This window comes from Apus apus, chromosome 8, assembly GCF_020740795.1.
Source record: "Apus apus isolate bApuApu2 chromosome 8, bApuApu2.pri.cur, whole genome shotgun sequence".
Lineage (NCBI taxonomy): Eukaryota > Metazoa > Chordata > Aves > Apodiformes > Apodidae > Apus > Apus apus.
Window position 1 is genome coordinate 20,354,095 of NC_067289.1, and position 26,570 is coordinate 20,380,664.

General features: G+C 36.6%; 1 protein-coding gene across 4 annotated transcripts in view; it reads right to left on the reverse strand.

Annotated features, from left to right (window-relative positions):
• NAALADL2 (N-acetylated alpha-linked acidic dipeptidase like 2) overlaps nucleotides 1–26,570 on the reverse strand; it is a 384,820-nt gene that overhangs the window by 112,750 nt on the left and 245,500 nt on the right. For all 4 annotated transcript variants that reach the window (XM_051626469.1, XM_051626471.1, XM_051626470.1 and 1 more), the window contains exon 7: nucleotides 4,276–4,426. In XM_051626469.1, coding sequence (XP_051482429.1) covers nucleotides 4,276–4,426 — 151 coding nt within the window. The remainder of the gene's footprint in view (nucleotides 1–4,275; nucleotides 4,427–26,570) is intronic.

Consider the following 26,570-nt stretch of genomic DNA (forward strand, 5'->3'; position numbering starts at 1 on the left):
TATCTTTGTATTTAATTTATCTGTTGTTATTAGTATAAAAGTAAAAACAAATTCTGAGAAAAGAAATTATATAAAAGTGTTATTAGGATCATTTAGTCAGCTGCAAAGGCAAGCATAGAAAAACTATCCTTGTAACTGTGTTTCGTTCTTTAAAAACCAGACAAACCAGTGCTGAGGACATCTTGTAAAAAGTCATAATGATTTATAACAAAACATTTTGGAACATATGTTGCATATGCATAGCTAAAACTGTTACACAATGTTCAATTTTCTAGCTAACTTCTGCTCAGCTGTTGCTTCAGAGGAATAAAATATCACAACATAAAGGACAGTACACAGACAAACTCAGGTATCAGGCAGAAAGAACATACAGAATTACAGGGCTGACCAAAAATGAAAGTCAGCATGCATTTCCATCACAGCATGTACGTACTTGCCCATATTCCCAGTAGTAGCAATAGGTCCCTGTGTTCACCACAGAGGAGCTGGCTAAGCTCAATTAAAGAATGACAGGCAACTAAAGAGGTAAATGGGATGGGTTTTTATGATGCATGTTTAGTATTCTTTAACTTTTGCTGTGAGCCACCAAAACACAGACAACAGTGTGTGTAAGTTAACCTTGGCCAGCTTTCTGATGCCTACCCAGCTGCCCTCTCACTCCCCCTACTCAAGGATACAGGGAGAAAATAAGATGGAAAAGCTCATTGGTCAAGATAAAGACAGACAGGTTGCTTATCAATTACCCACATGGGCAAAAGAGTGCAGACTACTACCTATTAACACAGATTTGGACGGTGAGGAACAAAACCAAAAAGAGTAAAACAGCACTTTCACCCTGCCTTTTTCCAGGCTAAGTTTCACTCCTCCCCTGCCTGTTGAACACTCCTGTCATTAAATACATTTTCAGAGGCACCACCAGTTTGGCTGATGGGCTCAGCTGTGGCTTGCAGTGGATCAGCACCTCACCGACTCCTTGTACCTTTGTCTGAAGTCAAATCCCATTAGCAACACTGGAGGAATGCTCATAACAATTCCTCTGACTGAATAATGTTCCCTATTCACAATTCTAGGGAATTGCGTGTTTCCCCTTCTCTATTGATTTTTTCCCCCCCAAATCTCTGTAATAGAGCTCACATGACTGGCTGTTAACAGTGACCTGAAGAATGGATTACTTCCACATATACCACTTTGCCTTACTGTTATAACCTCTGTGTAAAAAAACCTCTAAAACAACATTACACTTGAAACCTCAACTGATAGCATAAGATTGTCTTTTACAGTTGTTATATTTCAGTATTTTTAAGCTCACACTATTTTCTACGATGCTGTCTGAATTCTCAGCAAAATAATTTCTATTCCATCACTGCACAGACAGGGAACCTATTATGAGGTACCTTATCTCAGGGGCAGGTTTCTTAATGCTTATCACAATGCCACTTTCCTATTTATACACCAGGATTGACAAATAGGTTCTATCCATATTTTTGTTTACTGAGCCATTTCCTGTGTGGAGAAAAATTTGATTTAAAACAGCTCTGAAGGATAGAAATGGAAAAATCGAATATGTATCTGCAATGTAAAGGTAGGTGAGAGGAAGTGCAGCATTCAGAAAGTCAAAATGGAAATAAAAAAGTAGATGAAGAAGTCACTCAAGTGTTATTCTATTCATCTAAACTTTATTTTCAGGATAATTTTTGCCACATAATTCTCTTATCTTCCTCTCAAGCTTCTTGATCCCATATTTTTAATTCCTTGATTCCCACCCACTGGATCTATTTAATTTAAAATGCTGGGAGAGAGAAGAAAGATTTCTAAAAATGGAGGATACTGGTCTTTGGCAATCAGAATGAGGAAGACAGAACTGGTGTTCACAAAGGCTCATGTGATTGTTTCAGGGCTGATATGACGTAGGATTGGAAGAGTCTTAAGAACAGAAGAATTAAATAATCAAAGCTGCAAAAACTTCTACATAAGTGCTGTTTCCTTCCACATCACTACTTTTTTCCCCCTTTATTAAAGAGACATAAAAACCCCCAAAACATTCCACTCAGAGGTAGCAGGCATCTCAAACCCATCCTCAAGCTATTTCTGTAAATTTGAAAAAAAAAAAATCATATGCAGAAACGCAGCATTTAATCTTCATGAAACAAAAAAATTGAGCTAAAACCTCATGGGAACTCCAGAAATATTCTGAAGCATTCCAATACTTGGATGCCACAGAGGAATTTGTTTTCAGACTAAAAGAATGTGAAACATAGGCAGAAGAAAAAAAATACAAGTTTCCTAGCTTTTACTCACCTAGTACAAGACTAATGCTGGATCACTCATCTTACTAAGAATTTCCTGGTAAAAGGGAGAATGGTGGTAGGAGCAGTACCTGACATGGTAATAGTAATGGTTCTTTTGGCAATGTATGAAGTGCAGATGGTATCAAAGATATGCCAGTAACTTGAGCAGGAGCTTCCAATAAAATCTCTTGTAGTGCATGTTACGCTCTGTGAATCAAAGTGACAGGCAGCCCTGGCTATCTGGTGCTTTTTTTGCTACAGTCACTTGAACTACCTTAGGTGCAAGCACATCCCTCAGGCAAAAGTCTAAACTCCAGACATATTTGTATTTGTCCCAGGGGCAAGGTACCTATAACCAAATTGATTCATAGTCTTCAGAGAAGAAAATCATCAGAAACACCGAAATTACTTAATGTGATCTGCTTTTCACTGACAGAAACAATTTTTTTTTTCAAGTGTTCGTTTCAGCTCTTTCCAGCACATCGTCTTCAATGATCAAAATATAAATTATCTTAGGACCATGATAGCCTCTTTCTGCTTAAGAATGTTGCTCAGAGATTTAAATCCACAGACAAGCCACACAGAGGGTTCTAGTGGAAACCATCCATGTCCTTCTATCACCATTTTCCATATAATTAAAGCTTCTTTTCTCAAACTAGAGACTGGAATGCACACTACCAATCAGGTCATTTACTGACAGAAACCAGTGCATAAGGTTTAGACACTAAGTGGCATCTTCATATTGGTGTATGTATTTTAATTAGCTTTACTTTCTGTGTAAATAAAACACTGAGGAGTCAGCCAGACAAACAAAAGACAAACTGTTTTCTGAATAGCTCCATGAAATGAGCAAGAATAAAGCCTGAAGAGAGTTGTATTTACCTCTGAAGCTTCCAGCTCACTTTTAAGAACACTAGGTCAGGTACACAGAGACACTGAGAAAATGTGCAATTTCTTTCCCACTGAGCTGTCAAGACATTCATGCTGTGAATAGCTAACACCCTTCTTTGACAACCAGGCAAATATTTCTATTTTCTGCCATTCTAGTCATGAAGTATCTCAGCATTGCCTCAGCTGATTTAGTGCCAATTCAAGTCAGACTTTAGTCTGAGCTAGTAACTGGACCAAGTATTTTTGATGAAGCCTTGTCACAAGCTCAAAGACTGCTGCTTAATACATTTCCAAATAGTTAGATAGCTAAAAAGGTTGTAAAGCTGAAAAGGCAGTAGAGAAGCAAAACACACATTCACTGAGCTGTCAGAATGGAGATTTAAGTAACACATACAAGTCAAACATACTGCTGCTTTTACTTGTTGTTAACATTGCTTTAAAAAAAAACCCATAAGCTTATAAAAGACTATGTAGTTCCTTAAAATAAGTTATTTTCCATACTTTGAAAATGCTTTTATTTAGAAAAGCGTAATTGATAACCAAATCTATCCAGGCAGAACTGAGATAAGGCTAAATGAACATACCCTATTCAAGTGGTAATTGTACGTATATACTATACACATTGCTTTATTCTAAGTATTTTAAAATATAAATTTCTGGTTATATTGCAATTGCACCTATTGACCAAAAGTTTCCTTCACCAATATCATAAAAGTGGAAGATAGAACAAAGGGAAGAACACTTCTTCCAATGGGGAAAGATCCCATGGAACCTTCTCAGAAACCACTGGATTAGTACTTCTTCTGTACTTCACAGCTTTTTTTTTTTTCCCCATGAGATAAGAATAAGCATGCAGGAGTAATGTTATAGTTTGTGAATACACAAATAGAAAAAGCAACCCAATCAATTATTTAGAGTACAGACTTTGAGCCAAGACTTTAAAGCACTTCTGAGACTGCATTCTATCCTTTGAGCCATGCTGCATTACAGTGTTTCTATTTCAGGCAGGATTTGGTTTAGTGTTTCAACTCCCACACTTACAACCTACAGAGAATTAAAATGTCCATTAACTACATATGCTATGGACAGTACTTACCAATACTGGCATAACCAGGTGTTGATGGATCTCCTCCACTGTTCAAGGAAACCATAAAAGCTTTGTCAGTAAGATCTGTAGTCTTTGGTAAGTCACAAGGATCAACGTAAAGAAGAGCACCACCAAACCCAGCATCTTCTAAAAGAGAAAGCTGAGGGAATAAAACAACATTAAGTATAGTCACTATAGTGACTATTAACAAAAAGTACATCAGAACTCATTATTATTTATTTAAATTACTGTTGAGGTAGAGGCTTTATCATGCAACAGTGCATCTCCTCACACTACAGTCTGTACAAACTGAATAAAGACAGGTGCAGTTCCAAACTGCTTGCAATATAAAACCAGCAGCTAGTTTTTTAAGACAAAATCAAAACTCCCCAAAATGATTCAAAGACATATTTCCCCATTCACGTTAAAAGCTAAGTGCAAAGCCTACCTGCAAAAAGAATTTGTACTTTTAAATGATGTGTAGCATGTTGAGAAAGCACAGTGCTAACAAATACAAATTTCCCATCTGATTGTAGTAACTGTTCAAGCTTCAGCTCTTTTATTGCGACAGTCAGATGAGGCTGGTGTGTTGGAGATCATATTCAGATGAGGTCCTAGGCACCATTCAGTAATGTACACGGAGAATCAAGTAGAGCCACCTTTGTTCCTACTCACTGGACACTTTCTAGACATATAACCCTAACATATTTTCAGGTGCTATAAATACCACCTTGAAAATGCCTTAGTTTTCAAACTAATCTCTGTAAAACACCGTAAGATCTTCCTTTCCGAAAAACTATAGATATAGGGTGGCAAATCAGGCAAACCTTCCCAAAGACAAGGACAGAAGCATCCAAGCACCATAACTTGCAGCAGCCTATAGATCAATTTTGACTGAGAAACCTCAGGTTTTCCCTTTCATAGAGAACTGAAAAATAAGTGCATTTTATTCCAAATCACACAAAATTGTAATGTGACAAATACTCCCCTGAAATGAGCTGACATTTCTGTGACGTGCTCTGCGTATTTGGAATTGACTGCAGACTACAACGTCACAAAAGTATATTAATTTTTCAGATAGAAGTAATTCCGGTATTTAAGGCTTATCTTACTATTCACTATGCTATACTGACGACTTCCCAAATGGTCTACAGAATAACTGCAACTGCATAATGTTTCTGGATTACACAACTGATTCTGTAGTAACCCAAGAAGCAGTTACCATACCTCCAGTTCTCAGTTCAACTGTCCTTCTCTTTCTGTCTTTTAGAACCTTCATTTTTTCTATGTATCTATGTATTTTCAGTTTAGCTTCTAGCTGGTTCTTTAAAGGAATGTTTATGCATAGTTCTTTCTGGCTTTCTAAGTACGTAAATTACATAAATATACAAAATTCAATTTAAGCCTCAAAAGAATTTAATGTTTAGTTCTGGTTTCCTTGAAAGTTAAGACAGAAAAAACCTAATTGAAATAGCAGCCTAGTATTTGCCATTTCTAGAAATAAATATAACCAATGTTGTGAGTCATCAAGATTTTGATCTCATAGACTGAATTCAGATACACAGATGCAAGTGAACCTGTGAATCACTTGTGTAATCTTACACATCTTATTCAAACAAGCAACCCCTTGATGAAAAGAGAATCTCTTTGAGAGGAACTCCATTCAGATGAACATGAGTGTGCAGGGTGAAAATTCCTGTGGCTAGCACAGCTGTTTAAAAATGTAAAAGACAAAAATGCATTACAGACCTTAGATGTAATGCAGGAATAATAATAATAAAAATATATAAAAAAGTTATGTAATTTTATTGTTGTGTTGTTGCTTCAAATTCATATTCAGATATTCAGCCTGGTTATTTAATTGTACAATAAAAGGAGGGGGGACACTACAGAAGAAGCAAGATTCATCATACTTAAATGATGCAACAGTCAAGATTTAAAGTAACAATTGTTTTTTCCTGCACCCATATCTAGTATCTTTTTATTCATCTTAGTCTTACTTAACAGCACAGAAGATAGGAAACACAGATGCTGGGGGGTTTTTTGTGTTGTGTTTTTTGTTTCTTTCTTTTTGTTTTTTGGGTTTTTTTTTTAAGACAGTTTAAAAAACTTTGTACTTAAAATTAAAACAAACAAACAAACCCCAATATTAAATTCCTCTGTTTCACTGAAGGAAGCTAACTTCACAGTTGTTATCCACAAAGAGCAGGAACCACTGCTGCCATGGCTACAATCTCTAGTAAGGAGTTGTGATGCACATGTGAAATTACAAACAGCTTTCAGATTTCAGCTATAATTGCTGCTTTTTAACTTTCCAACAGTGATATCACAACTATGCAAACAATAAATGAGTAGTGTTGCTTCCATTTTCATCTTAAATAAGTCAACAACTTAACAGTCATGAAGTGCCCTAGCACAAAGAAGCTGAGGAAGGGACTGAATATTTTTTAAATAGCTAGAGTATAAATTAAGTCTTTCGGGTAAACTGGTAAACAAGTATTCAAATCAATGGGTTACCTTAGAGTGTAGAACCAACCAAAAGCAGAATCTGGAAAAAAAGAAGCAACGAGAAGCAGGGGCACACTACCTCTCACAGCTAACTTTCATGTGTTTTAACTCACCTAAGTCTAGTGCACACCTGAATGAAAGGTTCAGCAGGGGTTTACCTTCGTGATCAGAATGCAGGAACAAATCTGCTAAGAGAAGTGATGACAGTCTCTTCATATGAAACACCAGTTTAATACAGAAGAGCTGTCCTTAAATGGTTACAAAGAGAGAAGGCAAGAACAATCAGGTAATCAGGCTTCATGCTTGTGCTTCTGTAATACTTTTTAACTCTTTCTATGCTTGTCCATTTGTGTGTCTTGATCCACAGTACTTATAGAACCACTGATTAGTTGGCAAGGAAGACTTATTTCACAGGAGGAATTATGTCAGTATATTCCTGCACGTGTAATGAAAATGGGATATCAAGTAGACAAGAGATAGATCCTACTAATGCACCATACTGGGAAGGTATTAATTAAATCTGAAGCACTTAACCCTTAATGGAAGGAGGAAAACCATACAAGAAATCATAAGAGAGGGAGTGACAGATGGAAAATAATATAGGAACTTGGACCACAAATTGGACTCAACAAAATCAAACCTTGCAAAACAAAGCTGTGCAAAACCTGTTCACTAATCCACAAACAACATGTTCTTTTTTTCAAGTGATACATGATGTAGGATAACACAATTTGGTAAAGGACGTATTGGCTTACAATTCTATATAAGGGACTTTGTCAGCATAGAAGATTCTATCCTTACTCAAAACAAGTAGCACTAACATTGTGTTTGGAAAAGTTACTTTAAAATACAGCAACTTTCAAATGCATTTCACCATTCATACACATTGAATACAGTTTTTCAGCATGTGATAAACCAAACTCCAGTGCTTGGAAAAAAAATGAACTAAGTTTCTCCATTTTACTATAGACTCCCTTCTGTTATATTTACTTCTGAATACTAGGTTCAATACAAATCTGGTGACATTTCCTTATTAGATCTATTTTCAACTATATTACATAAGCCTTATGACTTTCAATCACTACTTAATGGTTAAAACGTATCAATAAATAAAAACTAGAAACTAGCTGCACATGGTATGTAAGATGTCTTAGTCACGAAATATTTACAGCACTATGCTAGTTAAAATTTAAAAGTCTGTTTTCAAAAAGACCTTTAGCCCATGATGTTGTCTTAAACCAAAAGTGCCTCAAAATGTAGTTCTCATCTTCAGAAGGCATTCATGTGCACATATTCCACATTATTGGATCTCTTGGCTGTATCCTCACCCAGGTACTTAAATTATTAAACAGAATTAGGCTGTTCCCCAAAACTACTCACAGGGTTTTGAAGGCCTTTCTACTGTATCACCACAACATGGCAGAAAGAAGCTCCTGTGTAAATGAGAATCAAAGCAATTATGTCATAGGCTGGGAGGCTTCTGACTGATGTCAGTACCATGAAGATTATATACCCAACCTCTGTCAATTTATTTATATGAAAACCTGGAAATTTCAGTCACAGCTTAAAGTCACAATAATTAAAAAAATAACTGAGATGCTCAGTCACCAATTTTACTGTAAAAAAGAGTCAATGAAAATAAGTCTGTGTCTGCAAACTAACATAACCCTAAATAAAGAGATTAAACATGCTTTAGCTATGGGCATTTACAGAATGCTTAAGCATGAAAATTTTTCAGCTTAATGGGGCAGTTTGCACTCCTTAAATCTGCACACAAAATTACAAAAATGGTAATTTACACAACGTATGCATAAGTGTAAATGACATCACAGTTCATTAGGCAATAAAGGCCTTCAAGTGTCAGCTACTTACAGTACAGCTAAATTAATCTTATTATTCTAGCATATGACCTCTTCCATATAACTTCAGGCCAAAAGTCCTCCTAAAGCCAGACTGACAAATGCACTCCTTACTACAAGTCCATACAGGTGCTAATACACACAGTTAAACTTGAACATAACACATTCATAACCTAAAAATTTATTGGATACTCCTACTTATATCGTAATTGCCTGTATATAATTGTCAATGCCTCTTCTCTGCACCTTCTAGGCAATCCATGCAAAAACTCATGCAGTATTTTCCATTCAAAGTCAGGATACATACGGAGTATTTGAACAAAAAAACAATTCTAAGAGAAAAACTAAACATTAAAACAAACAACAAAATACATAATATTCCAAAGGAGGAAATAAAATATCTCAAAGATATATGAAAAAATATATACATCTACCTATTACATATTACTTTCTGCTTAAAATAAAATATTAATCAAACACTGTCGAGTGACAGAGCACTGGAACAGGCTTCCCAGAGAGGTCATGGAGTCTCCTTTGCTGGAGACATTCAAAACCTGCCTGGACAAGTTCCTGTGTAATGTACTCTAGGTGACCCTGCTCTGGCAGGGGGGTTGGACTAGATGATCTTTTGAGGTCCCTTCCAACCCCTGGGATTCTGTGATTCATAAAACTTTGTAGAAGCTGTATCTCCTGTTACCGTTACACTTCAATACAAAGATCAGGGCTAGTCAAATAACAGCAACCAGTTTTCAGTTTTCAGAATTCTGTGGCAAAACATGACAAGTTTTGGCTTTTGCTGTCAATTGTCAAGGTGTTGCACTAAGTTAATAAAATAGATGGAGGACATAGCCAGTTTAAGAGCTGACTACATGGGGATGATGAAAAGAAATATTTTCCCTATTCAGCTCAAGCACTGCCCTTTTCTAAGGAATGACACTATCACTACATTGAACAAACAAAAGAATTGAGCTGTGCAATACTTCAAAAAGCTAGAAATGTTGCCAATAGTGAACCCATAAATGAAAGGTATTTCCACAAAGGTTTTAGAAGGTTGAAAACATACAGCATTGAATAAAATAAACTATTCCTAACATACAATGCCATATCTATTAACAATACAAAATCAAATACTCTGTCTCATGACAAGACCTTAAAACGTTGATGGAAAGCAAAGAATACACAAGAGAGACAACTGGCACTGGGAATAACAATACACATGCAAACTTCAGCACCTTCTACAGCTGAAAGAAACTCACACCAACAAAAGGAATAAAGTGATGAATAAACCAGAGCTACCATAAATTGGCAGAACTCAAACTGGATCAAGAGCTTCCAAGCAGTCATTGTACAATGCTGAATCACTATTCGGTGTGTTGTCTACTAGTTTGACTAGAAATCTAGACAACTAGCTTCAGGGCAGTTGAGGAAAAAGCTCAAGACCTTTCCCCCCCCCCATTTCTAAATCACAAAGCAGTTTGGTTTAATCCTGTAATCCACGTGCAGGAATGATTTTAGCATCATGGTCCTGAATGTGTTATTAAGCTTATAAAGAACTAAAGGTTTTCTTTCATTCTTTTCCTGTTTGCTGGCTGCTTGTCTTCCATACAGTTGTATCAAAGAAAAGTAATTTGTTACACACCAGCAGTTTTTAAAAAATGGATTTTTTCACAATAGGGTAGTTGGACAATTAAACATAAACCAGATATACTGCTAGTTCCCTGCACTAGATTTTAGGAACTTTTAATACAAATTGAGTGCATATTTTATTGCCAGATCTTGCTTACAACTGTTAAGAAATTCACAATGTTCAATCTAATTAAAAATGAAATTGAACTACAGTTCCCTAGAAACAAGGGCTGATTGGACTCACTAAGCTTTACTTAATTTATTTCAGAATCAAAATAATTGAATTGCTTACAGTCCAGAAAAAATGCTTCATTATTTAATATGTATATAATACAAAATCTTTCATATTGTTATTGCATTTCTACATCTTCAAGGATTACTACTCACTTTTAAATAAGCATGTAGAGGAGCACTGTGCCTATAGCAAGTATCATTAAACATTCAATAAACATTAAAAAGAAGAAACAGACTGGATGAATGTCCAGATGAGCAATCTCCAAAAAGCCAGTAGCATTTCTTTGCTCATACTGAAATCGTTGTTTCTGGTTTTATGGTTATTTCAGTCTATGTTTAGACTCTATTATAGCAAGAATAAAGCTGAAGATCCATGATACAAAAAAAAAACAAAAACAAAAACCCACAAAAAAACACAATTACACAAAGATATAGTTACAGTCTTGGTAAATCATCAGGAATACACTGATTAGACCCTTAGTTATATTTTATGCATTTTACAGAACTTTTAATCCAAAATTCCCTAAACAGCCACTACAGTCACAGGCCTGAGTCAAACTGGCCAGTTTTCCCTTTCTAAAAATTGCTAATTTATTTATTTTCCTACCACTAGAAAGATGAGGTAACGCCAGCAGATGCAATTTACAAATGCTTTTAGCAGCACATGGCACTTCTCATGCAGAAAGCCATGGCATCACATTTATATCACTGTCCTGCGTGTCATGCAGGACACAAAAAACAAGAAATGTTTTCTCTGGGGAGGAGGCTGCAAAGTCACCTTTTCAGCAGCCATACTGTTTACCATAATCATTGAGGGCAGCTAGTCCCAATTTCAGGGAGATCTCAGACCTCTGCAGCCCTTTTCTCCTCACCACTCTTGAACCAAGCAGCAAAATACCAGCCAGGAGACATCCCAACCACGAAACAAGCTAGGACAGACCAACATTTAGTATCAACTTGGTTGCACGCCACAGTACCTGGCTTCACTTCACATCTCTTGCAATGTTACTGGTGAACTACCCAGTGGCTCCCACTCAGGACAGGATGTGTGGAAGGCACTTCGCAATACAGTGTTTCCACAAGGAAAGCAAACGTATGGAATCTAAAACATTCCCAGGGCAACCTCCAGCTCCATAGAGCACTGTGGCCCTGTGCGAGAGCAAATATCATTTCCTTTGCATCGAACGAGCAGCACTTGCCCTGCGGATTTGCCATGAGGCAGCCCAGTGCCGGTTCCCGCCCTCACATTCCCCAGAGCCCCTCAGGGCCTGGCAGGCCTCATCTCCCCTTCTGGAAGCTTCTGGGTTGCCAGGCAGATTAGCTGGGGCAGCGCGTGTGGCAAAGCTCAGCCAATCCCGCTCTGCTGGGGGTGGGTGCGCTGCCTCCTGACCGGTGCTCCTGGCCTGGGCTGCTGGCTCTCAGGTCTCCTCCCTCAGACCAGGGTCGCCGTTATTCTTGGGTTATGGAAATATATTTAGCCTGCAGTGTTTTGTCCCTCCTTGTTTTCTGCTAACCAGAGCAACAATGACACAGCAACTGAATGCTGCTAAGCAGGGAAAGGTTAAACTGCAGCACCCTAAGCCTTACAACAAACTGGTGAGCAGGCTCCCGTACTATGTTAGTATAGCTGGCAGGATGAAGCCATAGCCCCATTTTTAGCTCTTGAGTTAAAAAATTGAACCCTGAAGTATCATGTAAAAATGAGTGATTACATTCAGGAGTAGTAATACTATATACTCAGTAAATAGTAGCACAAATAAAGTGCAAATAGGTGTACTAAAGGGATTTTACCTGTCACTATGGTAAGAGCTATTAAGTGTATACTTTGTCAATTTACAATTCCTAGTGCCTGTCCATTTAACCTGCTCATCACCCCTGTGAATGGCAGTGAGGGAAATACGCTCACGTTGCCTTTTCTTCCAGTGGTGAGCTGCTAGTCCTTCAGCATAGACTGGGTCTGCAAACCCCTGCCAGTGGACTGGTATCGGCATCACATGTGTATTATAATATTGTTTTACTCAAGTTATTTATTCGTCATCGATACACTCAACTGAAGCCAGAAACCAGATACTTATTTAAATCCGAGTTTTGGCATTCTTACTTCTTCTGGCACTTATAAGTTAAGTTTTTCGTTAAATTCAAGGCCATACTCATAACAAAAACTTAAGACAGTGTCATACTAGCTTTGTGGAAAAAAAAAGGAAAATTAAAAAATGTTAAAGCATATTACCTGAGTGCTGCCAGCAATCAAACATCAGTGAGTGTAAATCCAGCTTTTTTTTCCACTTCTCAGCTCCAGAGCTGAGTACTCTATTTCTCAGTTATATGCAGTACACATCAGTAACACGGGTATATTTTCAGATGAAGCGAGAACCAGTCCTTCTGACAGGGAAGGAACAGATCCCTCTAAGTTGGCATTGCCAAGCATCAGCCTTCTGGTCATTCAGATTGCCAGGCTGCTCCACTGTCCTCCGCCCATAAGGAAAGCCCCAAAGATAAGCAGGGTGTAAATCCTCTACTGAGAGTATAGGAGAGGACAGCAACTTGTACCTTAACCTTTGGAAAGGGATCCCCAAATTCTTATGCTATATCTGTTATGAGAAATGGCAGAAGGGCTGAAAGACTGAATAATTAATTCAAGATGTACTAACTACACTGCTAGACACAGTAAACAGCAGAGGTCAGTGTGTTGCATGCACCAAAAAAAACAGGAATTTGTCCTCTTTTGTGCATTTGATTTACCTAAGCTGTTTGTTACAACTGCTCCTGGGGACTCTGAGTGTCATTACTATTATTCACTCAACCACTGCATTAATTCCACATAATTGCCTGCATTATGAATGGTTTCCACAAACAATTCTTCAATTAAGGTGGGCTTTGGATACTTAATACCTTCAGACCACCAACCAAAGCAAAAGTACACACAAAAAATGAAGACAGCAATGTGGAAAAAAACAACTTACACTGTTTCTAAAATTGCCAGTTAAATAATCAACAAGACTAGGAAAGTACATAAGCAGAGAGAAATGGAAATACCTGTTTGCATAAACACCCCACACTGTGCATCATATGCAACATAAACTCCAAGTATTTGATTCTCTTGCCCATCTGTTTTCAAATTATATGTAGCCCGTATTTGGGATACTTTGACATACTGTGGGTATATATTTTTCACCACTGACACTGAAAGCTAGGAATGTTGAAACATAAACAGCCCAAATCATCCCACCACCTCCCAGATAAAGTAGCATCAGGACTTTACTAGCTCCGCAAGTGTAGTTGTTACATAGCATCTATCAAGATATTAACAGATGTTCTTACAACCCACATCACAATCAGTCATAGATTTTTAATTAAGGCACATTTGCTGCCCCAAATAATTGCATAGTAGGATGTCTATTAGATTGCTAAAATACAACTGCCTTCATTGGACCTGTGCAAAAAAACCCAACAAATCCTTTCACTCATTTTATTATTCTCACAATTATTATCTTGGAAGACTCCTTTACAGTACAAAACATGTTCTCTGCTCAAATGCTTTCTGAGGTACTACATTGTACCCAGGTTTCCTGCTTTTAAAATAAAGCTTTGAGCATAATGTAACAGTCTCCTTAACTATTGTACAACATTTAATTATTTTTGAGTTTACATTTGGTTTAGTTTTATGTTTCTAAGTGGAACATATAATGATTTAGAGTATGCTATATGTAAGCCTCAGGCATATCTATATATCAAATAAGAAAACTGCATATTATTAATTGGGTGATGAATATTTTACTTACTTTTATGGAAGAGAGCAGGGTTTAATGGCTTGGTTAGCATGCCTTTAAGTAAGTCAATATTCAGAATGAACTTATTTATCTTCCCCATTAGCAAAATAGTCACAAACCAGGAATGATAAAAGAAACAGTCATAAAGAATGTGCCAGTGCATAGTTATTTTTAAAAACTATACATATTTTTAAAAATATTAAAAAACCTTAGCAAGAAAAGTTCATTATAAATTATCAGTACTAATTTCCACTCCTAAACTCCCCTAGACATCTGAAACTTTTAAAATCAACTAGTTTCCACTTTGCTTCATAACCAACATTTGAGCAGGTAGATTTTTTTCTTCCACAAGATCTTATTCATGAGCTGTTCAACACTGAACATATCACGCGCTGAACATCTGGGTCTGTAGCAGAATATGAAATAGAGTGAAAGGAACACTTTACATATAACTCAGATACATCAAAACCGCAGGAAAGCTACACAAAAGACACAACAGCTGAACAAGTCAACTGCAGCTTTTTTCTTCCCTGATCCTTTATTTTTACTGTTTCCCACTCAGTACATCAGCAAAACAGCTTTGGCGGCTCCTCCTGTGACCTACTAAATAGGCCATTTCCCCAAAATGAGATAGTGGAAAGAGCTACATGAAGGAGGTCCAAGGTTGTAGGACTTGATGGGAACAGGGATGGCAGCTGTATTAGTCTGGCAGTCACAAAGCACTACAAAGTCATTCATTCACCATCAGTTTAAAAAAAAAACAGACCCAAAACAAAGCCAACAACCACTAAGTCTTCTTCAAAAACAGAATATACCATTAATTCCAGAACATCAATCAAAAATTATGCCCTTGCCGTGTTATATAAAAGAGAGTGAAAAATATAAAATGTGAAAAATATGTCCAACTTCTTGTCATAAAAAGTTTTTATGCAGTGATTACGAAAGGAAGACCCCACTACCAAACCAAGGTCATACGAAAGGTGGATAGCAAAGGTGAGCTAGGAGAACTATTCCTCCCTGTCACTCTTCTCCTCAACCAGGACATGGACAGCAGCCACGATAAAGGGCATTTTAGTCTTTTTCTGACAATTTTTTTATGAAGGCAAGGAAAGACCAAAGGAAAATACCTTTTGAAATGCTATATGTTAAAACAAATACAGTTCCCTCTGATGGGCTCACTGAAGAGATTTAGCACCACTTAAAGCCCTTGAAGCGGGGTGTAAATTACATAGACAGAATACTGTAGTTAGAAGATGAATTAAAAAGAAAAACAATTAAATCCATAATCAATTTCTGTTACACCACTGCTTTATCTTGAAACAGAACTTTCTGTAAAATTCTTTAAAGCAGACAACTTTATTCTGGAAGAAAAACAAAACAAAACAAAAAAGAAACCAAAAGCCCAACTAAAAGCTGAAGCACACCAAAATGTTAGGCTGCAAAGCCATACAATGAATGAATGGTTTGACAGACAAATAAAGACATTCATATTCCCTGGTGTTTAGCACAGCATAGGAATCTTTAGAAAATCAGGGAATAGTTCAGACACGAACTTTCTCATGCAATGTCTTTGTAATGGAGGCAAGGAGTGAAAACAGCAAAAAATTGAAATTTCTGTTCTCGTGAATTCCTTTTCCCTGTGACAAACTGGCAGTCATGACTAGTCTTTGTACTCACTGTTGCCTGTAGGCATAAAGAAAGCCAGTTCAGGGTTACGCAGCAACCCTACTACTGCACCACTTATTAAAGAAAATGCACCTACATCTGTTACATTTAGAATATTAATAGTTACGGAAATAATTATTTCTAAGTCTGCATTTAGTTGCAGCAGCTTTACACCAACGTAACACTCTACTTCTCTAAATTTAAATTGGTAAGAAACTAAAAGTTAGGCTTTGTAACCTTTTCACACATAGTCTAAGGAATTCTCTCAGAAAATATAAAACTGTTTACTATACATATAACGTTGTGATTCTTTGTGATAGTAAATGTTAAAGATAAATTCTAAAATAGATGAAGTACATAAAGAACAGTGAATTGTATAAGTAGAGACAACTGAAACCATCAGAGAAACAAATTAATTAATGCTGTCTTTCCAATAAAACCTTACATGCCAACAGGAGACACTGAATAGCCAAGCAGTTCTGTTAAGATACTTAAAGTAGGATGACAGGAGGTTTAAAATCTAATTTACCTTTTGAGGCCTTTGCCAGAATCTATTAAACTGTCCTTTAAAAAAAGGATTTCTGAAGAGAATGACCTGTTTATGTGACACTCCATAAAGACAGTGAGCTTAGAAGATAGCTCTAACAGTAAAAAACATTTTCTAGAGCAGCTCAGCTCTTTGCATGCCCTAAGATTATCTTCAATTATTAGAAAATAACTCAAGACGCTTAATTCTGCCTTCAAAACATTTATATTATCATCAGTGACTCTGAGTTGAAATTAAGTTCCAGGCTTACCATCTAAGATCTTATCTGGATCTGAGTACAAGCATTTGTGTAACTTCTTTGAAATATTTTGATTCTGAATCACAACATTCAGAGAAGGATATGGTGATACGCTGATCTCCTAGCAACACGGCAGCAGAGGTACACACTTGAGATCACATGACAACATAACGTCTGAGAAATCCTCTCAAGCTGTTTGCTCAATTACACTCACAGTTCTGAGCTTACAAATCTCTGATAGATGTGGCTCTCCCCCAAGGCTCCCACTCAGCCCCACTTTTGAGACATGCAAAAAAGTAGATACGAAGCTCGAGGTCACACGGAGAATTGTGTTGAAGGTGGATTTAACTGTATTGATGTTAATGCGATGCTCATAAGTGGATACTTGGAGCAATATACAAACCTCTCTTTAATAACAGGATAATTGCTGCTTTAGTTGCCTCCACAAGTTGCAGATGAAGTACATATTAAAAGAGAAGAATTCAGAGAATATCCTGGTTTTCACTTAAAAACTGTTTTGCCTATGACATTTCCTCCATGTATTTCTGTTCTTTAATATTGCTGAAATTACAGTGTATTGCTCCTTCATTCAGTGATTAATTTCCATATACATATGCTTTCTAGGTCTATATGCAGCTTGTGTTGTTCAACTTCATTTATAATTCATACATTACTAATAAGTACAAGAGTTCTATTCAGAGAATAATAAAATTCAAAGCCATATATTATCACACTTGTATTACTGACACTATCGCTTTACATCATCTTTCTTCCTCTATATTTCATAAAGCAATAAACATCATGTATTATCCATCAGCATCAAAATCCCAGATGGTTTTAGCTCAGAAATCGACATGTGTGGATTTCAAGACACAAAATATATAGATTTGCCCAAAACCAATTATTAGTGGACCAATTTTGAAGGAAGATAATTTGTAATAAAATTGAAATGTTAACATGTAACAAAGACTTAAGTAACACCAGAAGATGTAAAAATAAGTGTTGCTTCCTCACATACATCTGTGTTTAAATATTTTTGACTGGGTTTTAGGGATTTTTATGTTTTGTTGTTTGTTTTTCTGTGGGGTGGGAGGGTTGGTCTTTTTTGGTTTTTTTTTTTCCCCTCTTCTAATATAGCTAGAGAATATGCTAATAGCAACATTAAAGATGCATTTTTTTCCCCCAGTATTTATAAACATCAGAGGCAAATCAAATCATCACATAACACACCTTGGCCATGAGACACCAACTAAATTATTTTCAGAAGAAAAACTTAAAATCTGCTTAAAATGCTAATTTGTACTTGCTTTGTAACTCATACACTTCCCCTAAGCATGAGCCATGTCAGGTAAGGGTATCAGGCTGACAGAGGACATTCCTTATGTTATGTTCCCACAGTAAAAGATGGAGCCATTTTTTCTGGGCAATAAGAACCTCTTGACAGAAGACTAAGCAGCTGACCCTTCTGGATGAGCAATCCTCTGCATTTCACCGGGACAGTTTATGGCAACAATACTTCAACAGTAATATCACTATGCCATGGCCACGACCTTATCATCTTAGGAGAGTTTTACCTGAATAAACAGCAGACATGACTTTTTTTGCTAAAGGGGACTCGCTCCTGTCAAACATACTGAGCAATGCACTTAAATACGTTCTACACTTAAGTGTGTTTTTTATACTAAATAAAGGGAACTTTAACATGCTTAAAGATAAGGCAGCATTCCTGTATTGTCTGGGAGAAAGAGCAGAATGCTAGAAACCTCACTGTATCAAGCTTATCTCTCGAGTGACAGATCAACTTAGTCATATTAACAATCAGACTAATTTGGGCATTAAAACATAGGCTTTCCCCAAATTAAATAATGTAATTTTTATTCTGTTGTTTGCTGAACGGAAGAAATAGGACATTGAAGATGCTCTTCCCCTACTACCACTGCTATCAACAATTCTGCACTTTTGGTAGGTCAGAAGCAATCCTTTTTTCTCCCTCAATCTGTATACCTTGCAATGACTTAATTTTCAAAGAAAATAAAGCACTTTGAGTGGGAACATCAGATTCAGTCCTTGCAACATTAAAAAAAAAACACCACAAAACAAAACAGAACAAAAAAACACCACCAAAAACTCACATCAAAATTCACCCCAGCCAGGTCTACTTGAAAACAGCACAAATCAATAAATCATCATTTGAATAAATATCTCATTTAAAAATGCAAACTATGTTTGTGAGACCCATTTTAGACTTGCAAAATGTACAAGTTTTCCTGAAAAATTACATGCAAAAATGTGCAGATGAAAACAAAACAGTACAGGCATTTGCACACAAATTGTATTGTATACACAGTACTGCAAGAAAACAAATTTCTGGGTATGAGAGCTTCACATGCCTGTTTTTAAATTCTAAGATCTCAGCCTCTTGCAATTAGCTAAGTCCTGACAAATTGCATCACACTGTAAAGGAGCCAAATGTAAATTAGATACTCCACAGTGAAAAATTGTGTTATTTTATCACACTCCTTATCACCCTTCCAACCCCATTTTGTTGGATAGGGCAAAAGCCAACTTTTAAAGATGCTCCCCTTAATGCCTTGTGTGAAGCACTGTGCAAAAATGGTATTTGCACCATTTTTAAATCTTTCAAGACAAGAAAGAGATACAAACTGTTCCGAATGGGTCTGCTGCTACATACAGTTCTTACACAGAAACAGGAGGCTAGGTCAGGATTCTCCTAACACATCTGAAATGTCTTCCCTGTTATCTCATTTTTATGGCTCATATACAGCACCTTACAAAAGAGAACTTGCATTGCCAGGCACAGCAAGAGCCCACAAAGCCTGTGGAAGCCTCAACATTTATCTGATATTGGAAACATCGGATCCAGTGTATCACACATTAACGTGACCAACTGCATTGCTGGCAGAATCTGAAATTAAGATGGAATACGAGGTTACTGAGAGAAAGCAATGTTCACATAAATCAGATGCAAAGAACTAATTAACTTCTAGTCTGTCATAAAGATTTCTTAAACCTGGTATCCAAGAATCATCAGAGCTAGCAGAGTTGGACTTGCCTTTTTCTGTTATACTCTGTAATATGATAAACAGGAATGGGATATCGTTGGGTGTTTAAGTGGATTAAATGTTAACATTGTTCCTCTGAGATCACAGTAGCAGGCCTGACTAAAATGAGTTGTCAGGTGAGTTCCCCAATGGACATTGTAGATCATAAAACCATCACACAGAACTGAATACACAGGCAATATAGTCAGTTCTCACTCAAGGGAAAGACAACATTGACTTAGAAATGAAAAATATGCTTCCTTCTTATTGAAAGGGTGGACTCTCTAGGTCAACTCAAGGCCACATCTGAGGCTGCATAGTACAATTCTTATGATGCCTGCATAACAACTTACAGCAGAAAAGCATAAATAAAAGGTTTGACTGTCAGTGTAGGCACTCCCCCAGCCTTCACAAAATGCAAATAACTCTGTCCTCCACCTAAAATATTACCTGTACCTCGACATAACTGCATGCTGTCCTGACCAATCTCAGCGAGTGCACATAATACAATCATTTACAAACTACCAGGCTATCATCAGCAACAATGTGTGTGTGGGGTTTTTGTTTGGTTGTTTTTTTTTAATCTTATATCAGCTGGGTTTTGGTTGTGTTTTTTTTTAATCCCAACTTTTAGATAAATTTGAAGTGCAAAACTGATGTGATATTGAGAACTATTTATGAAAAACATTAGTTGTTATATGGCATCCTAAACCAATTTAGGAAAGCAGCCCTCACCAACTTTTACTTCAGGTTGCAGTGACTGTGATCATGAAACTTCTGGTTTTCCTCCCAATGGACATGCAACACACTTGACCATTCATATAAAAAAGCATCTAAACCATTTTTGTTGTTTTGTTGTTGTGTTTTTTTTTTTTTAAAAAAAAGAATATCAATCACTATGAATTACCACAACTCCAATTTCAAATATGGAAAATTAACTGCTCCCAGAAAATTGCTTAGAATCAACTCAATACTAAATCTAAAAAACAAACAGAAAAAAAACCACAAAAAACCCACACAAAACCCAAGCCCAGGAAAAGAGGAGGATAACATAAATTGAAGCAAGATGCCATTTACTTAGAGCTAGAAAGCAGAAAAAGATAAGTTTAACTCTGTTGCACATGTTGCTGTCTGTAAATTATTCATTCAGACCTAAAGATGAAACTAAAATGCCTGAGTACTCTTATTGAAATGCACAGTCTTTCCCTGTTAAGTGAAAATATGTTTGTTGTGGAAGAATTGCCTTCTGCACAGAAGGTTAGTTTAATGTTTTGGCAATCAAAATGAAATATTCCAAATGGCTATTGCTGCACTTGGAAAGAAGAGGGTGCTGATTACATTTGTAATGACGGACTTGGTGTTTTTTCTTTGAAATCATGCACAGGCATCAAGAGGCCCAAATGGCTAAGAGTGGAACTTTTACTTCAGTGTTCTATGGCTTCTTCAGCATTATATTGAGAAAAAAAGAAAAAATATAATGCAAAAAGTCACCTCCCCACCCCCCCCAAAAAAAAAATTATCCCAAAATCCTGAGGAAAAGCAGTTACATATTTTATCCAGCTACATTCCACAAAAATCCACCTACAGAAGATCTGAAAAGACTGCATGAAATAACCCTAAGGAAAATAAAAAGCTTCCACGGGCTACAGAATATGAAGTATGAAAACCTAGTTCCACGGATGCCAGTGAAAAGGTTGGCTATGAGCATTCAGCAAAACCACAGTTCAGTTCCAAGTTTGGATAGAATGCAAACTGCAGCTGTATTTGAAAGGGCCAAATTCAGATTTTCATACATAAATCAAAAGTGCTGATTTTGGGAACTAATTGTCACAGAGGAGTCTCTAAAGCCATGCAAAACAAATGCAAATCAAAGAAATGCGTGGTGGTATTTCCTGAACTCTGGGACCAGCTTCAAAGCTACTACTATTCAGAGAAACCACTGGATAATGGAAACATTTTTTCTTAACTGTGTTAACTTAGCTACATTTTAAAGGTCAAATGATCACAAAAAAGAGCCACAAGGCACAAAAATAATTCTTCAGTGAAGTAACCTGTGACATTCTGGCTTATCAAATAAGACATTGCTTCTAGGAACAGAACTATTTATTTTGGTAATCTCATAAATAAAGTTTTACACAAAAAGTTTGTTCAACAAAAATGATTTTTGATACCTTTCAAATGAATTCACAGACATGTAGAATAAACTGATCATTAAGAATTACTGTGTAACAAGAAAAAAAAAGACTTAAAAGAGCATAAAAAGCCAGATAATATTCATAACTTTTAAAAAAGTAATAAAGCAGTAACTACACAACATGCCATACAATTAAAACTCACTACAGAATGAGGAGAGTACTTATAAAACACTTGTTGCCTGAAGAAATAAGACCTTTTTCTCTGGTTTCTGCACCAGAAAATATAAAATAACCAGCATGTGCAACACTGGCCTGTAATTAGCCTTTGCAGAGTTGTTTAAGGGGGCAGTTCTGAAGTTTAATGGCATGGGTTGTACTGCTCCTCCTAGTCCAGTGGCTGACACTTTCAAAGAACCAAAAGGCAGGTAGATCTGTTCTGGGAGGATGAGATTTTATATATTCATTCCTCATCTCTTGACAAAGCTCCTGTATCTTGTGTTTTCTTTTTTACTTTCTCAGCTGCAAAACAGTAAGTGCTGGAAACACAAGATGAAAAAAAGGCCCAGATAATTTGTCTGTCAATGGTACTTTTGTGAAGTCCAAACTCAACTAACTTGAAGGGCCAGCCCCATTAGCAGCTTGGGTAGAAAGAAATGCCTAAAATTCCCATACAAGCAGCAGAAAAAGAGTCAAGACCACTAGTGAAAGTATGGCTAGTGCATCTGCAGAAAGAGCATATTTAAAAGGTTTAGATTTTCTGACAGAAAGACAAAGTGCTTCAGTCTCTCCTATTGCCCTGCACATGAGTAGCTGATCAGCTTTGTGGATTTAGGGCTCTGAGGTACCATTGAGGCAATGGATTTCTTTGCTCAGCTCTGCCTCAGAACAACTGCCTCACAGCAAAGCCATTTCACTTGACTTTGCATCATTTATCAGGACATGGCACTCAGACAGCAAACTGGATGGCTGCATTTACTACTCACCTTTTAAAGGCTTGATGAAATAGGAAATCATGCTTGGGCTTCACACCTCTAAAACCTGACAAGAGCTTCAGAAGACTCCAGAATGAAATTTTTATGAGTCAGTCACCTTCCATTTTCGAATGGAAGCCACTTACTCTCTCGCTCAATTTAAGCCTGTTGTACTGAAAGGAGAAGACCTGCTACAAAATGGTTAGCCCTTTCTCTGAAGTAAGTGATTCATAATGGGAGCTGGACTAATTTTTCAAAGGATGCATTTAATATATGCAGTGAATGTCCAGTTAGACACTCAATTGAGTATAGGCATATTTAGAATTATTTTCCCAAGAGAAAATTAAATATTCAGTATCACTGGAAGTAACAGGACTATATACTCAGTCAAATAGCTAAGAATTGAGTGTTTGATTCAGCAGTGGGACTTCAGGAACTTCAGTATGAATCCAGAAGAGAAAGAGAGAATAAGAACTAGAGCTGGGAATACAAGTATGCAAAATGGCAATGACTTCTCAAAACATTTAGGGAAAATTCTGTGGCAACAGAAGTGCAGAATAATCTAGGTCTACGTTTGCTCATTGACTTCCATGTCCCCTCGCTTACTCTGCTAACAGTGCATTTCTCCTTGCATTCAAACAAATCCAAGGTCTTGTAATCGAAAAGGAAATGAGCAATAACCAAAAGTCTTTTTACTGATCCAACCAAAATGTTAATTACTCGAGAATATCGACAAGCTGTGCTACAATTATGCTTCCATACAGACATCAATTGCTTCTCTGCTATCCCACCCCTTACATATCATTGTTTACAAGAGCAGATTACTTTCCCCATTTATAACCTATAAAGAAGGAATTTTCACTCTACTTTTATTCACTGCAGAACACTTGACTAATGGGAGAAGAAAGCAAATTCTTGTTATTTTATATTCTTCTGGATAAATACAGATTGGATTTATAAGTGCATTAGCATTGTTTCACTTTTAGGTGGTACAGGTCACAATGCTTCATCCTTCAATTGCTGGATTAAGTACAAGGTAAATTGACATGCTCAGTTTAAATTATTCTGACAGTAACAGCCTCTAGGAACTGAACAATAGAGTTCAGTGTGATTTAGTTCTAATCAGTAATACAAAAACACTCTTGATTTTTTTTTTCTAATAATTAACTCCAGATTTCTCAATTCAGTATAATTTCTTAGTTTTCTTTCCTCTAGTACCTCAATTAGGAAAAAAAAAATAATCACAAAGTTATGTTCATTTTTACAAACTTTAGTTTTAATCTTCGTTTATTAGTAAAAATTTAAAATATTACTTCAGGATGAAGCATTAAGTGATAAATCTGCACAGAGAAACTTAGTTTTTTAACTTGGCTATGTGCATTCAATGGACTGAGGGTGGACTTCTTAGTCACCCCAATACCAAAGAGATTTATGATATTGAGGCAGGGTGTCTCCAGGCTTCTCTCATTAGCTATTCCAGCTTGTTCCTTCTGTTCAAAGGGACAAGAAGCATTGTTATCACTCAAAGCAAGAGGAACACACTGTGTATATATATATATATAGATAGATATTAATATGTATATACATATACACACACATACACGTGTATATATAGGGAGGGAGGAAGGGATGGAAGAAAAGAGAGAGTCTCCTAGTTAAATGGAGATTTAAAATCTAATGTTCACAGTTATATGTGCTAGCCAGAAAAAGTACCAGGGGGAAAGAAATAAACCACGTAGACAGTAGCAAAGTGAAATTACTTTTTTCATAGTAAACTGATTTTAAACTAACAGTTATTAAATAGAAGGCTTTTTTTGCAAATTGCCTTTATTCTGGGACTCTAATAATTTCCATTTAGTAAATCCTCATCCCTAAGTGCCTGCCAATAATCTCTGCATAAACATGCAAGCATCCACATTTCCAAACTTCATGACAGTTAAAAAGCATTTTTATGAATATTTATGAAGGCAGTAAATTATTAAGATAAATACAGATATTTACACATTAGAACAACATCTTCATTTAATGGTTGTGCAAAATGTTAATATGTGAACATTTTAAAGATGAAGTGGTTTGGCCTTCAGGGCTTTTGTTACTCTATTAAAAGTTAATTTAGGACAGAAATTATGGCTTTTTCTTGAATCTCAACCCCAAGAGATTAAATCTTGATCAACACACAACATTTTCCAAAAAATTAATCCAGTGATGGTATTTCCAGAGGCTGCATATTGAAACGACTGTGCAGTTCTCCCTGAAAAAAAGCTCCTCTGGATTCTTTTTTGTGTTCCTTTATGTGGGGACATACACTCAGATGGACTTTAGGGCAGAGGAGCTGGGTGCTAGTGAGGTAGTATTCATCAGTCTTTCTGTCAACACACATTTTACACTATTGGAAGACGATGTTTCTTTCTACAACCACAGCAGGCAACTCAAGCTCCTCTTTTATCGAGGTGGGGTTCTACAACACACAAGCCATTTGCTTAATCACTAGTAATAAATTTCATCAATTTTTCCCACATTTATATATCCTCCTGATTCAAGGTCATCAGGGAGTCTACTCTGACCTCCTGTACATACCTGGCTCAGCAATATAAGCTCTACTCGTTTGGTGGTGTTTTTTTTTTTCTCCCAGAATCAACACTCTTTTTGATACTTTATCCTGCTGTAAAGGTAGGGTCCATGTTCAAGCTCTGAACCCTGTTTGCTGTTTTCAATGTGTCTGAAGATAGGAGAATTGGGCCCAGGCTGAAAGTAGAAGCTCCAAATTATTTTCAGCCTTCATCCTCCCCCAAATTTTGCATCCTATCCAATACCCATAAAATACCAAACTAAACCTCTACAGGAAAAATACGATCAGCAATACAATGATTTTTCCACATATTCAAATTTCCATCACTTGGGCTTATTTCTATAAATTATCCCCTGGTACATCAAGCTGTTTTCCACTGGCACATACTTCTTTCTGTTAATGTGATGTAAAGACTAAAGAAATGTTGTTCAGTTTTCATGGCAAGTTTGTTGCCAGCAGCAGTGTATTATTTCTTTCAGGCTTTTTTGAATGGACTCAGTATCGAGAGAAAGAATAGTCAAGATTTAAAAAAGAACCCAAATTACAAGCACAAAAGGGGGAAACAGGAAAAACACATGAAAAACAGCAGTTGTTGATGGCAGTAAAAAATGAGAGGCAAAAAGCATATCCATGTGAGGGAAAATGCAAAGCTGAAAAATGCAGACATGACTAGAAGGTCTATTATGAAGATGAAACCTTGGTCCATGATCTGTAAAATTAAGACCCAAATCCAGAATGAGGTATTTGTATAATACAAATCAATAATAAGAAGAAATTAAAGAACATTAAAATGTGAAAAATAAAAATTAAAATACAGAAATTAGAAAGAAAACCAGTAAATACACACACATATATATTTTTATATATATAGATATAGTGACAGCTCTGTTATGAGCTGGCATTCTGTTTTAATGTGATGTAAAACCAAGCACATGGAAGACAGAGATAAGGAAAACAGGCCAAGAAAAGCATCTGCTGAAACAGAAATGGGAGACTCAATAAGTACAGAAACCTAAACACTAGGCGGAAAAAGGATACAAAGAGTGGATTCAGTGGTAAGATACTGGGCCCACATAAACCAGGAGGACTTGCTTTTTAAGGCAACCTTTCTCTTTCACTT